Source organism: Dendrobates tinctorius, unplaced genomic scaffold (assembly GCF_039654945.1).
Source record: "Dendrobates tinctorius isolate UK_male_01 unplaced genomic scaffold, ASM3965494v1 ptg000029l, whole genome shotgun sequence".
Lineage (NCBI taxonomy): Eukaryota > Metazoa > Chordata > Amphibia > Anura > Dendrobatidae > Dendrobates > Dendrobates tinctorius.
Genome location: NW_027361697.1, coordinates 33186728 through 33203743, shown reverse-complemented (window position 1 = coordinate 33203743; position 17016 = coordinate 33186728). Strand labels below are relative to the sequence as shown.

At 43.8% G+C, this 17016-nt stretch overlaps 2 protein-coding genes across 6 annotated transcripts in view; one reads left to right on the top strand and one right to left on the bottom strand.

Moving 5' to 3' along the window:
• The window catches only part of LOC141085906 (dynamin-2-like), a 261566-nt gene extending 259251 nt beyond the window's left edge, over window positions 1–2315 (top strand). Inside the window, exon 6 of the mRNA XM_073571530.1 lies at window positions 1857–2315. Coding sequence (XP_073427631.1) covers window positions 1857–1926 — 70 coding nt within the window. The 3' untranslated portion in view covers window positions 1927–2315. The remainder of the gene's footprint in view (window positions 1–1856) is intronic.
• A 10851-nt stretch (window positions 2316–13166) lies between these two features.
• The window catches only part of PIGC (phosphatidylinositol glycan anchor biosynthesis class C), a 59644-nt gene continuing 55794 nt past the window's right edge, over window positions 13167–17016 (bottom strand). For all 5 annotated transcript variants that reach the window (XM_073571528.1, XM_073571525.1, XM_073571526.1 and 2 more), the window contains exons 2-3: window positions 15436–15524; window positions 13167–14332 (exon numbers count right to left, since the gene is read on the bottom strand). In XM_073571528.1, the coding sequence (XP_073427629.1) occupies window positions 13335–14285 (951 nt within the window). In that variant the 5' untranslated portion in view covers window positions 14286–14332; window positions 15436–15524 and the 3' untranslated portion in view covers window positions 13167–13334. The remainder of the gene's footprint in view (window positions 14333–15435; window positions 15525–17016) is intronic.

Below are 17016 nucleotides of genomic sequence, written 5' to 3'. Positions count from 1 at the left end.
TGATTGTGCAGGATCGTCCTGGGCCGTTTTTTGATCATTGGTCTCCCGCTGGCCAGCACGCATCGCTGTGTGTGGCAGCGAGAGACCAGCGATCAGTGACGCTGGTTTGCAATGTAAACGGGTGTCTAAGAGCCGCGCGGCTCTTAGATACCAGCTGTTTACATTGGAAACCAGTTTGCTCGCTGGTCCTGATCGCTGGAGGGGCTGGAGGGGCTGTCTATGTGACAGCTCACCAGCGATCAGCCTAATGATGTCCCAGCGATCCCATCCATGTCGGATCGTTGGTGGGGTCGCTGGGACATCGTTATGTGTATCGGGGCCTTAAGAGTAAAAAGATCATTAGAAAGGTCTTTGTACTGTCCCCGCATATATTTATACATTGTAATAAGATCACCCCTAAGCCTTCGTTTTTCCAAATTAAATAACCACAAGTGTAATAACCTGTCTTTGTATTGCAGACCCTCTAGTTCCCTAATAACCTTGGTCGCTCTTCTCTGCACCCACTCCAGTTCAGCTATGTCTTTTTTATACACCGGAGACCAGAACTGTACACAGTATTCCAAGTGTGGTCACACTAGTGACTTGTATAGAGTTAAAATTATGTTCTCCTCATGAGCATCTATGCCTCTTTTAATGCATCCCATTATTTTGTTTGCCTTTACAGCAGCTGCCTGACACTGGCCACTAAATGTGAGTTTGTCGTCCACCCATACACCCAGGTCTTTTTCAGTGACAGTTTTGCCCTGTGTTTTACAATTAAGCACATAATTATGCATCTTGTTTGTTCTACCCAAGTGCATGACCTTACATTTATCCCCATTAAAGCTCATTTGCCATTTATCAGCCCAAGCTTCTAGTTTACATAAATCTTCCTGTAATATAAAATTGTCCTCCTCTGTATTGATTATCCTGCAGAGTTTAGTGTCATCTGCAAATATTGAAATTCTACTCTCTATGCCCCCTACAAGGTCAGTAATAAACATGTTAAGAAGCGGGCCCAATACTGACCCCTGTGGTACCCCACTGCTAACCGTGACCCAGTGTGAGTGTGCTCCATTAATAACCACCCTTTGCTTCCTATATCTGAGCCAGCTTTAAACCCACTTACGGTACACATATTTTCCCCTATCCCCATTATTCTCATTTTATGTATCATCCTATTGTGTGGCACCGTATCAAAAGCTTTTGAAAAGTCCATGTACACCACGTCCACTGCATTTCCTTGGTCCAGTCCAGAACTTACCTCTTTATAGAAGCATATGAGATTAGTCTGACAGGAACGGTCCCTCGTAAACCCATGTTGATATTGGGTCATGAGGTTATTCTTCTTCAGATACTCCAATATAGTAGCTCTTAGAGAAAACCCTCCAGAATTTTACCCACAGTAAAGGTGAAGCTTTCTGGCCTATAATTTCCAAGTTCGGTTTTTGTACCGTTTTTGAATATTGGCACCACATTTGCTATACGCCAGTCCTGTGGTACAGACCCTGTTATTATGGAATCTTTAAAGATTATAAATAATGGTCTATCAATGACTGTGCTTAATACTTAAGTACCAGGAGACTAGGTCACAGATGTATGGTGGGGTAAGTACCAGGAGACGAGGTCACAGATGTATGGAGGACACAGGTTGTGGATGGCTTGGTATATCATGGTTAGGGTTTTGAACAGAAGTCTCTGGGTAATGGGGAGCCAGTGCAGAGATTGACAGAGGGTAGAGGCCAGGGAATAGCTGGGGGACAGACAGATTAATCGTGTAGCCAAGTTTAGGATAGATGAGATAGAATAGATACTTGTCACTGATTTTATACAACTTGATCTGTCTCATTCATTATTTTCTCTTACTTGCTTTCTAGCCGAAGAACGCTTCCATTGCCAACAATTTCCACCATTATCTCCCCATCGGACTCCTCCTCGTCAGAGTAAATTACCGCCTCATCCCGATAATCGTATATATGTAGCATCTCCCCTATGAGTTGTGTTATCAGTTGGTTTGATATCACTGTCTGTTATTGACTTGTTGCTTAGAATGATGACTTCTATTCCAAAATACTGTGATATATTTGCAATTATTGAGCATTGTTTTACAGTTTCTTCATTTTGTCCTTTGTATTTTATTTTGTGTTTGATCAGTCTCTGAACATGTGAAATACAAGTTTTGTATTTTTTACTACCACTACTAAAATCAATTTCCAAATTTCTGTATATACCTTAATGTATCCACTTATAGAATTATACTGTCTGCTTTTGATTCTGGTAATGTTTGCTTTTTATGTTTTTAATCATCAATTAAATTCTGGAGCTGGGTAAAGTAACTCACTTGTAATGTTATTTTTTATTAGTATACAAAAAATGCATCATGTTTCAAATCACTTATGATCCTTCTTCGTGGTCATTTTATGCCATAAAGAACGATCATAATAACTGATCTGAAACGCGTTTCATTTTCTTACCTGTGTTTTGCCTGTAGTCTGTGGATTATTTCATAAAGCCGATTTTAATTACAGGGGATTGTGGGAGCTGAAATTTTTTCGTAGTTTCCTATTGATGCACACAGACCGTGTGATCCTTGCACCTGATGGCGAGTTAGGTGGAGTTTTTCATCCATACAAGCTGTATGCTTTCTCTGAAATGCTACAAGATTGCAGAGTAAAACAAACACAGGTGCAATTACGCAGCCAGGGACTGATTCATGCCGCCCCTAGTTCAGGCTGCATGGAATCTCATGACACAATCCCTTTAATACAATGAAATCTTAGTTCCCAGATGCAAAGCTTCTTCATACCATTCCATTCCTGGTGTATAGAAGATTGAGCGAGTGCTTTCATTTTGGTAATTTGCATAATTTTACCAATTTATATGCACTGGTCCTGAGAACCATCGTGAGCTGTCGAACCACACAACCTGTCTTGGAAGGAATGACCCAATCTTTTGTAATGCAGTACAACTCCATTAATGGTGTCTAAAAGTGAAGGTAAAGGGTATCGTATCAACACATCTTTTGGCCACACAAACGTCTCGTAGCGCTCATGAAGCGTCCTTCAAATTTCCGCCTAAGCCTTGGTCTCAAAGTTTAGCCTAATACACATCTCAACATCGAAACTGCAACATTAAGAAGGAAAAGTTGTGGAATTATGGGACTCACAGGATGGACAGACAGGTAAATGATATGCAAATGATGGAAACAACATTTTTAAAGCATCTTGATTTATTCAGTATTCGAGTATGAGCACCACACACAGAAGCGAAAGCACTTACATCCTTGTCATGGTATCAGTGAGGTCATCAATGGTAGTCTGAGGAATGTTCTGCCAAGCTGAATGCACTTGGGCAAATTGTCAAGATCCTCTACTGGCAGCTCATTTTGCAATTATTGACCAATAACATCCCAGACGTGCTTCAGGGGAGACACAGTCAGTTGATATTACAAGCTATTGCCTGCAGCGTCTCTGGACTTTCCTGTGATCAGGCATGTCTGGGACATGACTGGTTAGTAGTTGTAATGGGAGCTGCCAGCAGAGGACCTTGATGATTTGCCCAAGTGCACTCATCGTGGCTGAACATTCCTCAGACAACCTATAATAATATCATTTGTAGCAGCCAAGGTTTGTATGTGGGGGGGATTTTGGAGCGTGTTGCTCATACTCAATTCTCAATACATCAAGGTGTTTTGAAAATTTTTTTTTCTATTTTTCAGCCTTTGATTATTATTTACATGTCTATCAATCCTGTGATTTCCATCATTATATGACTTTTCCTTTTGGTGTTGCAATTCCAATTTGAAGATTTCAGTTGTTGAATGGGCAATCATTCAGTCACTAGGTATCTGCCCTGATTCAGTCATTCAACAGGAGAGAAAAACTGGAGAGACAAAGAGCAAATAGGGTCTTCTCTGGGTAACAGCGTAAGAGAAATTACCCAGTAGTGCTCACCTGGTCGGGATGTGTGCACGCAATCACTGATAATGCTTAAGGCTGCGGAAGACCCACAAGAGGATAAAGTGCGGGGAAACAAATGGGTTAAATCTGCACTGCCATGTAGGAAGGAAAAAGGATGCCAATCCGAGAATAAGTGGCTAATTCGTTTCTAAGGATATTTCTTCTTCAGGACGCCCACCATAGCTTCAGTCCGTGACATTCACTTTACAATCCTAATTACTACTTAGACATGTTTGTCATTGCTCCATTAGTTACAGTTTGTTGCTCTGTTTAATCTGGAAGACATCGGAGAGGACCTGCCCTCGGCATTGTGTCCTTCCTGCTGATAGTATACACATCTTACCTTTAGATAAGAAGACCTGACGGCCCCCGATAGAAGACTGCACCTCAAGAACTTATCTTCCCATGGCAGACGGCTGCAGGATTGCAAATGTCAGAAGGGTAAGAGGCAGAAGAACATAGGTCTATGAGGATTGTGAGACAAACCGCAGCTTTACCTGAGCAAGGTGTGTCTATTTCTAAGGTAACAAGCTTTACAAAGTCTTTCCTCCAGGCTTGCTGTAAACCTCTGACCATGTACAGTTTGCTTACTGTTGGGAATGATCTCACCACAGACACCCCCTTTTATATGGAAGCCACTACTGTTCTGCCCCTGATAACTCTGGCAAGCTGACTTTCCCAGGATAAGGCTAGTTTCACACTAGCGTTTATGAGCGCAGCGACGGCCTGCGCACGGCCGCCGCTAAGCCCCGCCGGTAGCTTCGCCCACCGGCGCATGACGCTGCATGCGCCCTGCGTCCCCGATCTTTATCACAGGGGGCGCAGGCCGTGCGCAGTATGCGTTTGGCGGCGCATGCGTCCTTTTGACGGTGCGCCGACCTGCGCCAAACGCAACCTGCTGCAGTTTGGTTGCGTCGGCGCACCGTCAAAAAGGCACATGCGCCGCCAAACGCATACTGCGCACGGCCTGCGCCCCCTGTGATAAAGATAGGGGACGCAGGGCGCATGCAGCGTCATGCGCCGGTGGGCGGAGCTACCGGCGGGGGCGCGGCAGGGGGCGGGGCTTAGTGGCGGCCGTGCGCAGGCCGTCGCTGCGCTCATAAACGCTAGTGTGAAACTAGCCTAAGCTGTTGCCTGCTATGTGGTATTACATAGTGACCTTTCATATGTATATATAATGCATAGATGTGCATGTGAATTTTATTTGCAACGCTCCTTGCATTGCAAAGCATTGTTTACCTGTGCAGGATGGGAGCGATCACCCAATAATTACCCCCTCCGGCCTTATGCTACAATAAGCCGCAACCCAAAAGTAATCTCTGCACTGATCTGCCGACCTGAGATGATAATGGGCAAACTGAATTACCAATGTGAAGAGGATTTCTGATATATTGATAGCATATCCCCTGCTGTAGAGATCTTTCAAGCACTGTCATTTAAAATGGATAATAACGGATTCTGGATTACTGGATGCCAGATTACACCTGCATGTCACTGTCTAACATAAATGTGTATAACACATTAGAGGCGGACTGTCATAGGGTCTGATTATATGTAGTTTCCAGGATTTCTTTTCTATATAGCCCTATTGACTGGCTGTTTTCCCACCCTTTAGGGTCACATGATATATTATTTGACAGGTCACGTGTGTCAGATGACATGTGATAGGTCATATGATGAACACATAGGTGCTCTGGTGCATATATATTATATTAAACATTGATAGGAAGCTGAGAAAGTGCACAGCACACTGAGCAAAGTTATTTCCTTTATATACATGGCTACACACAATAAGAGAGGACACTATGTAATAAAGGTGTCTACATACAATAAGAGAGGACACTATGTAATAAAGGTGTCTACACACAATAAGAGAGGACACTATGCAACACGGGATGGTGTATTTCATAAGAGAGGTTGTTTTACAAACAAGAATATTACTCCCATCATCTCCCTGCAGGCCATGCAGTACAGATGCAGCATAAATATTTACATCCAGTGACTTACTGATGACGTATCAACTGACTTGATTTCTTTCATCTCTTTCCCATCTGGTCAGTCCTTCAGCCAGGACTCATCACTGCTGAGTTTGCTGTAACATAGTAACATAGTTAGCAAGGCCGAAAAAAGACATTAGTCCATCCAGTTCAGCCTATATTCCGTCAGAATAAGTCCCCAGATCTGCGTCCTTCTAAAGAACCTAATGACTGTAAGATACAATATTGTTACACTCCAGGACGACATCCAGGCCTCTCTTGAACCCTTCGACTGAGTTCACCATCACCACCTCCTCAGGCAGGGAATTCCAGATTCTCACTGCCCTAACAGTAAAGAATCCTCTTCTATGTTGGTGGAAAAACCTTCTCTCCTCCAGATGCAGAGAATGCCCCCTTGTGACCGTCACCTTCCTTGGTATAAACATATCCTCTGAGAGATATTTGTATTGTCCCCTTATATACTTATACATGGTTATTAGATGGCCCCTCAGTTGTCTTTTTTCTAGACTAAATAATCTTAATTTTGCTAATCTCTCTGGGTATTGTAGTTCCCCCATCCCCCTTACTAATTTTGTTGCCCTCCTTTGTACTCGCTCTAGTTCCATTATATCCTTCCTGAGCACCGGTGCCCAGAACTGTGCACAGTACTCCATGCGCGGTCTAACCAGAGATTTTACAGAGGCAGTATAATGCTCTCATCATTTGTATCCAGACCTCTTTTAAAGCACCCCATGATCCTGTTTGCCTTGGCAGCCGCTGCCTGGCACTGGCTGCTCCAGGTAAGTTTATCATTAACTAGGATCCCCAAGTCCTTCTCCATGTCAGATTTACCCAGTGGCTTACCGTTCAGTGTGTAATGGTGATATTGATTCCTTCTTCCCATGTGTCTAACCTTACATTTATCATTGTTAAACTGCATCTGCCACCTTTCGGCCCAAGTTTCGAACTTATCCAGATCCATCTGTAGCAGAATACTATCTTCTCTTGTATTGACTGCTTTACATAGTTTTGTATCATCTGCAAATATCGATATTTTACTGTGTAAACTTTATACCAGATGTATCAAACTCTTTGGAAAAATCAAGATATACCACATCCAATGACTCACCTTGGTCCTGTCTATAGCTTACCTCTTCAAAAAAAATGATTAGATTGGTTTGACAGGAGCGATTCCTCATAAACCCATGCTGATATGGAGTTACACAGTTATTCTCATTGAGATAATCCAGAATAACATCCCTCAGAAACCCTTCAAATATTTTACCAACAATAGAGGTTAGACTTACTGGCCTATAATTTCCAGGTTCACTTTTAGAGCCCTTTTTGAATATTGGTACCACATTTGCTATGCGCCAGTCCTGTGGAACAGACCCCGTCGCTATAGAGTCCCTAAATATAAGAAAAATGATAATTACTTACCGGTAATTTGATTTTCCAGAGCCATGACAGCACCGCAGACATAAGAGATGGTATCCGCCCCCAGGAAACAGGAATCCTGTAGCAGAGACATAAGATGGGGGCGGCACCTCTCTCGTCAGTTTGTTTCAGAGTATGCAAAGGTAACCGCCTTATTAGTTTACATACATGTTATATAACAGTGTCACCAATATACACCTTCTTTTCCCTTTTTTTTTTTTTATATACTGTATATATATTCAGATACAATTTTAAATTTTCTAGTGCACCACACAACCATCACCAAGATAGGGCGGGAACAATGCGGTGCTGTCATGGCTTTGGAAAATCAAATTACCTGTAAGTAATTATCATTTTTTCACAGCACCGCAGACATGAGAGGAAAGATAGAATAGACTCCTAGGGTGGGACAACAGCATACAACACTTTTCCCCCAAAGGCCAGATTTGAGGGCCCTAGGTCTAGTCTATAGTGTCGGAAGAAGGTGGATGGTGAGGACCATACTGCTGCGTTACAGATCTGCTCAACCGAAGCATTTGCCCTTTCAGCCCAGGATGTGGCCATAGCTCTCGTAGAGTGAGCTGTTACACCCAGTGGGGGAGTCTGATCTAAAGAAGAATAAGCCAGTGCAATACCCATACGCAACCATCGTGCAATCGTTGACTTTGAAGATTTCTTACCCCCGTTTTTCCCCTGAAAGGAGACAAAAAGGGCTGAAGACTGTCGCCATGATTTTGAGGCTTCTATATATTGAAGCAGGCAATGTCTGACATCTAGACAATGGAAGGTTTTTTCTCCCTGGAATTTGGGGTTTTGACAAAATGAGGGCAAAATTATCTCTTACTCCCTGTGGAATTTGGAATTTACCTTCGGTAGGAAGGCCGGATCCGTTTTTATGATCACTCTATCATCCAAAAAGGTGGAATATGGTGGATTTACAGATATTGCCTGCAGCTCGCAGATACGACGAGCTGAGGTTAGGGCCACCAGGAGTACTGATTTTAGCGTTAGCGCCTTTATTGAGATGGAAGCAATAGGTTCAAATGGAGACTCTGTTAGTGCCCTTAATACTAAATTTAGATCCCAGGGAGCTACCTTAGATGGTAATTTTGTGGGCCTGGATGTAAAGGAGGCCCAAATGAATCTATAGATCCATGGGTGATCAGCCAGTTTTTGATCAAACAACGCACCCAGGGCCGATACCTGCACATTTAAGGTGCTTGTGGACAGTCCTTTTTCTAGTCCTTTCTGGAGGAACTCTAGGACCTCTTTCATTGGTATTTTTTGGGCTGTCCCAGTCCATTGTCGGCCCGTGAACTGTAAGAATTTTTCCCAAATTTTTTGGTATTTACGTGAAGTTACATCCTTTCTGCTAGCGAGCAGGGTGGTTACTAACGGGACTGAGAACCCTTTTGCTAGGAGTCCCCTCTCAAGTTCCACGCAGTGAGGTGCAGCCCGTGAACCTGGGGATATTCTACTGGCCCTGGTATAGCAGATTCGGGGTATCTGGGAAGATCCATGGGTCCGAGATAGACATGCGTCTGAGCCATGTAAACCATGCCCTCTTCGGCCAGAAGGGCGTAACCAGGATTATTCGAGCTTTGTCCTGTCGGATATTTTTCAAGACTACTGGAATCAATGGAAACGGGGGGACCGCATAGGCCAGATGAAATTTCCATTGGTGTAGTAGCAAATCTACCCCCTCTGGTCGTTATCTTGGATTTAGGGAGTAGAACCTGTCCACTTTTCGATTTTCCCTGGTAGCAAATAGGTCTACCTCTGGTGTGCCCCAGGCAGCGCAGATTTCCCCTAATATTTTTTGATTTAGGGACCATTCTCCCTGGTGTAGTTCATGACGGCTTAAATAATTGGCCAGATAATTGTCTGCCCCCTTTAAATGTGTACCCATTAAGGATAGAAGATTGTTTTCTGCCCATGCGAATAATTCCCTGGCTTCTGCCGTAAGGGTTGCCGACCTTGTGCCCCCTTGTCTGTTTATGTATGCTATGACCGTGTTGTTGTCGGATAATATGGTGACATGTCTCCCTTGCACTTCTCGCTTCACTAGGGGAAGGGCTCGCCTTACAGCCACCAGTTCTTTTAGATTTGAGGATGCATCCCTCATTCCGGGTTCCCAATGGTCCTGTAGGGTTAGTTTCTCTATATGTGCCCCCCAACCACTCGGACTTGCATCCGTGGTCAGTACCACCGAGTTTTGAGTAGTCCAAGGCACTGATCTGTTTAAGTTTTCGGTGCTCAGCAACCATTTTAATGACTCCTGCACTTGAGGTGACATTGATCTCCCGGTTTAAATTGGAGGGACCCCTTTCCTGCTCGGATAGGATCTGCCACTGTAGTTCTCTCGTATGGGCTTGTGCCCACTGGACCGCTGGGATTGTTGCTGTTAACGTGCCCAGGAGCGACATTGCCTCTCTTACTGATATGGTTCGACCGGACTGTATCCGTTGTATTTTTTGTTGGATAGCCCCTTTTTCCTTTCTGGAAGAATGCACTGCTGTTTTAATGAGTCCAATTGAATTCCAAGGAATTCTTGTGACTGAACTGGAGTTAATCTGGATTTTTTTAGATTGATCATCCAGCCTAACCTGGCCAATATTCCCAGGACCTTTTGTAACTGCATTTTCGCAATTTTGCTTGTCGTTCGCTATGACGAGGTAATCGTCTAGATAGGGTACTAGCAGGATATTCTCCCTTCTTATAAAGGACGCTACTTCCCCGATGATTTTTGTAAATATACGAGGGGCTACTGATACCCCAAAGAGTAGGCACTGGTACTGGAGATGAGTGGGGACTTGAGCAATCTCTACTACCAATCTTAGATATTGTTGGTGTTCTCCCCATATTGGCACATGGTAATAGGCGTCGGTAAGATCTATTACTGCCATGTAGCAACCTGGGTCGAGTAGCTTCACTGCTGATCCCAAGGTCTCCATTTTGAATTTCTCTGTTCTGATATATTGGTTCAGGGCTTTGAGATTGAATATGGTTCTTAGTGACCCATCTGGTTTCGGCGTGAGGAGCAGAGTGCTGTAAAACCCTTTCCCTTCTTGATGATACGGTACTTTTATTAGTACCTCTTTTAGTATGAGGAGTTGAATCTCCTTTTCTAGCGTGGCCTGCTTCTTTTTGGCTACCTGGGTCACTTTTACTCTTTGAGGTGGAAGGCTTAGAAAGCTTAGTCGCAGGCCTCCGGCTAACAGGTCGATTACCCACTTTGAGGCGGGCAATGCTACCCATTGATGGACAAAGAACCGAAGCCTTCCCCCAACCGCCCTGGCGTCATTGCTTAGTATCGGGTCTCGGGGTGGTTTTACTAAAGAGGAATCCTTTCTCTCTTCCCCTCCAGGGTCTGCCCCGCATGGCTCTATCGTCTGATCGCCCTCGGCTCCCTCTATTCCCTGCTCCATGAAAGGACGAGCGAGCTTCAGTTCACTGACGCCTAGGGAAAGGGGGTGGAAAGTTTTTTCTTATCTGACGCTTTTTCTAAAATTTCGTCCAATGCTTTCCCAAACAGGTATTTGTTCTCTTAGGGTGTTCTCACCCTTGATGGTACTCTGGTCCTCTTTGTATTATCCCTTTATTGCACTTTGCCCCTCTTTGTGCTCTTCCCCTCATTAGGACTTCACACTATCCACCAAACCCACCCTCCCCCACTCACCTCCTGATGATCCCATGTGGTGCCACTTCCCTGATCGGCAGTTGCATCTTCTGAAAGACGCTTGAGGCATGATGACATCATTATACCGTCTGCATCATGGAGAATGGGGTAGGAAGCAAAGAATGGCTTCCTGCAGCTCCCCTATTTTCAATTGCAGACATGCTAGCTTAGAAAGGTACCCTTAGATCCCTGCCCTTTGCTACACTAATGGAAAAGTCAATTATATTGGGGACAATTGAGCCATGGGCCCCCGAACCATGAGCCTCAGAGCAGAAGTCCTGATTGCCCTCATTATGATCTGCCCTGACAAGAGGACATTTAATTTGTTTAAAAAAAAATCTGTTCTTTCTATAACGCCTCCAGACAGCATTAGTGATCAATGATCAGGTCCATACAAAGGCCTCCCTCTCTTCTTCTTGCCATTATCAGGACACTCATACATTCTTACATAGGAAAAAAAAGAGGGTGTCTCATTGCAGCCATGTCATATATTTCAATTTTTTGTGTAGTTTTGGAGTTCCAGCATAAACTAGTGTCAGACATGTTGATGGAAAGCTTTTGTCATGCTCCCGCCACTCAGTGTGTCCTAGGCATGCAGTGACTGTTCAGCTGCCCTATGGATAGCAGGGAGGTGTCGGTGCAAACGCGTTTCAGACCGCTGTCCTTAGTCATATGCAAGTCTGAAACGCGTTTGCTTGTAATCTAGTTGGTTTTGGACTTTTTAAAATATTTTCTACGGTAAAGTGAGTTTTAATGAAGATTTGAATGCTGGAATACCTTCCTAACCTCTCATGTTTGCGGCAGGGCAAGTTCCCCCCCATCATTGATCTTCATACATGGGTCAGATGACCTTTTATCTTTTGCTTCATAAAAAAAAAAAGGGTATGTGTCCTTTCCACACGGTGGCTCAGTGGTTAGTGGGTTCGAATCCCACCAAGGACAACATCTGCAAGGAGTTTGTATGTTCTCCCCATGTTTGCGTGGGCTTCCTCCGGGCACTCCGGTTTCCTCCCACATTCTAAAGATATACCAATAGGGAATTTAGATTGTGAGCCCCATCAGGGACAGTGATGATAATGTGTGCAAACTGTGTAAAGCACTGCGGAATATGTTAGCGCTATATAAAAATAAAGATTATTACTATTATTATTATTTCCATGAAAAACACATATATAACGCAGACGTGAAATACGGACATCTGACTGAGGTCTAATTCTGTAATTTGGATATGAAGAGGGGCATTTTGGCCAAAATTAGGGCTTTTTCTTTTATTACACTAACGATAAAAAATAATAATTGAAGAATATCAATTTGCTAAGTGTCATAGATTCCAGAATGCAGTACATGTAAAAAAAGGTTTACATAGACATAACACCCATGGAAACTACAGTGAAAAGATGCAAAACCTGTTGCTATAATACGTCCACTGACGTAACTTGGATTTCCAATACACATCACAATTAGAGGATTTTAGGCACCTGCCCCAGTGCTGTGAAACAAATGTACATTTGGGGTCTCTGTATGGGTTAAAAGGAATCTGTCACCAGGTTTTTGTTGCCCCATCTTAGAGAAGCATAACATAGTGGCAGAATTCCTGAGATGGGCTGCTTGCTGTAGTTTTGATAAAATACGTGTGTTATCTAGCAGTTCTCTGAATGCTGAGCTGCGTATAACCCCGTCCACACCACTGATTGGCAGCTTTCTGTGTACACTGTGCATAGCCGCCAATCAGTGGTGGGGACGGGGTTATACAGAGCTCTGGAATATGGAGGGGTACATGGCAGCAGGTTTACTAGTCCTCTAGTGATAATCTCCTGCTGATAAAACAGTCGTTTTATAAAAATTACAATAAGCAGCTCAATGAGTGATACATCACAGGGTCTCTGTTTCTACATTATGATGCTCTCAGAATAGGTGGCAACAACTTGGTGACAAATTTCCTTTAAACAAGAGAGAAATTAAGAAAAAGTAGCATTTTTCCCCCCACATGAAAAGCAAAAAAGCCAAAAGTGGTTTTGTACATTCTTGTAAAATTCACCCAAGTCAGGAAAGAAATGGTCTTGTAGAGGAATCGTTAGCACTAAGAGTGGTGTTCTGGTGCCCTCTAGTGGTAAGAATTGAACATGACTCCTGATGTATATGAAGCGAATGAGATAAGCAAGACATTTATTTTCATAAAACTACAGCCGCCTCACAAATACAATAAGTGCAGTCGTCCATACACCATTAAATACATGTATACATGTACATTTAAAAATTATATTAGTTGTTTATTTATATATCCATATATACACATTAAAAAACTTAATCCAGAAACCGAGAAAGGTCTTCCATGATCTCTGCCTCATCCCAAGGCCCATGAATGTTGTCTTTGAAGAGCTGTAATCTGATTAAATAATATGGACATATAAATGCCACCGACGTCAGCAGCAGGAAAAAGAGTAAGGCTCCGACTCCAGATATACTCAACAGTCCGGCCACGGAGAACAGAGCAAAATGAAATGTCACGCAAATATACGTCCGAGGAGTATAAGCCCTTAGTTTTCTCTGTAGACTGGGCCAAAGAGCAAAAATCTGGATTGCAAAGGTCACCATAGTAAAAGCATGGAGGGAGCGAGGAAGTCGGGAAGCCAGACACACAGAGGCAAAAATGGCCATATTAATTGACATTGTGCTGGAGACTACCGCCGCATTGGCTCCATAGTCAAAAAAGACAAGGTGTCCTATGAGCATGAGTACAGACATGGCGTAGATGGTGTCTGTGCTTATTGACTCTGTCAGGGTCTTCAGAACAGGAGAGAAGCCATAAGTAAATGCTATAAACACCAGGGAACTCTTCAAGTCGTCCCATCGGGTCCGGCCGCACTCCTTCCGCCCGGCACCACTGTCAACAGCATCGAAGAGAAGGTAGCCAAGCAATGTAAAGGCCAAGCCGACCCCACACAACTTCTGTGGGGAGAGCAGGTCCTGGTCCATGTACCACCATACAACGGAGAAGGAGCAGACACTGCAGAGTTGCTGGATGACCATGGCGGATTCGAATACCACGGCCCAGTAGCTGTAACGCCGCACGTAGATGTTCTTCCTCAGTTCTTCCAGGAAGCTCCTATCTACGTAATTGTCTGGGAAAGGCTGCCGCTCATATAAAACCTTCTTCCATCTGGGAGGGTCACTGGCAGGGTCAGGAGGAGCGCTAGCTCCACTTCGGACACTTGTATAGAGTTCAGAGTTGGGATTCTGCAGAACCGGACTCATCTTCTTAGATTTTAAGAAAATACAAGAGCGGATGCAAAAAACATTATCTGCAAGAGAAGAGAAAAATATCATTGTAGCACATCACAAGCAGCGTTAATAATCTCTTTATTTATATAGTGCCAACATATTCTGCAGCGATTTACAGTTTGCATACATTAACATCACTGTCCCCATTGGGGCTCACAATCTGAATTCCCTATCTGTATGTCTTTGGAATGTGGGAGGAAACCAGAGAACCTGGAGGAAACCCACGCAAACACAGAGAAAACATACAAACTCCTTGCAGATGTTGTCCTTGGTGGGATTTGAACCCAGGACCCCAGTGCTGCAGTGCTAACCACTGAGCCACCGTGCTGCGTTAACACATAGGACCTGATTCATCAAATTTGCATACAAAAGTAATTTTAGAACAGGAAAAACTCAAAAACTCCAAATTGCCTGCTAAGCTTTTTTCTGCCCTTATCAACCACTAGGGGGCAGATTATAAGAAGCTTCCTGTATATTATATATCCTGTACATGGAACCTAATAATCAGACCAGAGTTGTGGAGCCGGGAAGCCAAGCTTCAATCTCCAACTTCATCATAAATGGTTCACATGTACCAATTAGGAGTGACACATTTACTGCATTTGCTTAAAGGGTTATTCTCATAATCATAAATAGTTTAAACTGCAAACTGTTTGTGAATACAAGTCCATTTGCTCTTTATTTGCCATTAAACATCCTACCCTCCTCAAGAATGGAGGAATTTTTAATTTTAGTTACTGCTCGTTGCTTAGGTTACCGGCCACTTTTGAACTCTATCATAGGAGGCCGGTCTCCAAGGTAAGGAGTGCATTGCTTACAAGCTCCTTCTAATAGAGATAGTAAGCGCTCCTCCGAAGCTGCTCCATACACTGTGTAGTGGACATTCTAAGGTACTGCATCTCAGCTCCCATTCACTTCAATAGGAGCAGAGCTGCAATGCCATCCCAGAACAGACAAACTTTAAATGCATGACAATTGTAAAGGAAACCAAGTGATTTGGAGACGGGGAAACAAATCTAAAGAATCAGCACACAGCAATGCGTGGGGGCGATATCACACTGTGTCCTACCGGCTCTGGAAGACACGTATTCTCTAATCTTATAGAAACCCTTCAATTACTTACATCAGGAGAAATGTAATTCTTATCCGTGATGTCCGGCATGAAAAACGTCTCCTTCCTTCTTACTGCATAGGACGAACCCAGACCAACACCTGAGAAAACAGGAGAAACGAGTTTTATAAACTGCTGCGGTGAATGTCAAAGTGAAAGCTGCCATTACACATTGCACAGTGTCACCGCCACTACTGCCACTACTACCATTCATATCTCCGCTGTATAATCGTCCCTTTGCTAAGGGTGCGCGCAAGAGCCGACCACAAGCTCAAGCGGACTTGAGTGCTGTGGTCTATGAATGATCTCCGCGTTTCTCCTACAGCTCAAAGGGGAGGAGCGGATTACAAAAGGAGTCATATGACCGCAGCCTCAAGTTACTTACTATATCAGACCTGTGTTGTGCCAACGCATGCGTTGTACTACCCGCAAGAGGATCGAGTCACTTGACACTGTCCTCTCTCATTGGTCGGACACGGTATTTAAGGCCTCTTTCACACTTCAGTTTTTTACAATCAGTCACAATCCACCAGGTTTTGAAAAAAACGGATCCGCAATTTTCTTTTGAGGATCCGTTTTTTCCCCCATTCACTTCCATTATTGGCGGATTGTGACGGATTGCTGTCCGTTGCATCCGTTTTTTTGCGGATCCGCCAAAAGTTCCTGTCCGTTACCATCCTCAAAGATTTCAAAACGGAGCTTGCAGCGTTTTTTTCTGTGGCGGACCCTCCAGACACTCATTTAACCCGAAATTCTTTCTGGGTGCCGGACAAAAAAAAATATTCTCTCTCTCTCTCTCATCCGTTGTCATCAGTACTAAAACGGATCCGCCATCCGTCCTTTTGGCGGATTCTGACTGATGCAAAAAAATGAAGTGTGAAAGAGGCCTAAGCCAAGACGGCCCCTTACTTAGATACTCCCCCTGAAGAAGCTGGGCGAAACATGTGCGGGGCTCATAGAACAACAATCACTTTATTCCTGAAATAGCATTTACTATCCAGGTAATATTCAGCACACGTTTCCCTTACCAACACTATTGCTGAAACCTTAAATGATATGCTGTCTCCACCTAATGGTCAGATAATATGTATGTAAATCCTGGTTAAAAAAAACACAAAAACACATTTACAATAGAAATATGTTAGTACCTTATAATGAAAAATAGGTTATATAGCCTCACCATAGTAAGCATCCATAAGTCAGTAGCTGCGAGTTCTCCATGTGGATCTGATGTCCTAGTCTCCCAGCTAACGTGCCCTCATGGCCCCACGTCGAATCTTCCCACACATGACACGCTCCTGGTCATGTTTACACCACATATGGTGCATGGGGGGGGCGGCATGCTGCCTGTGCGCCGAACTCGGGGAGACCAAGACACAGATTCCCCAGGTGAGCGCCATAACATAGCCGGGTTTGCTACAGTGCAGCTGATAGGCTGCACTGACATGATCATTATGCAGACTCCCCATACGAGCGCTACAACACAGCTGTGTTTTTGTTATGCTAGCATTAAATTAATGCACTGCACTATTCAGTACATCCTCTCTGAGGAAGCTCTAAAGGCCCCGTCACACTAAGCGAGATCGCTAGCAA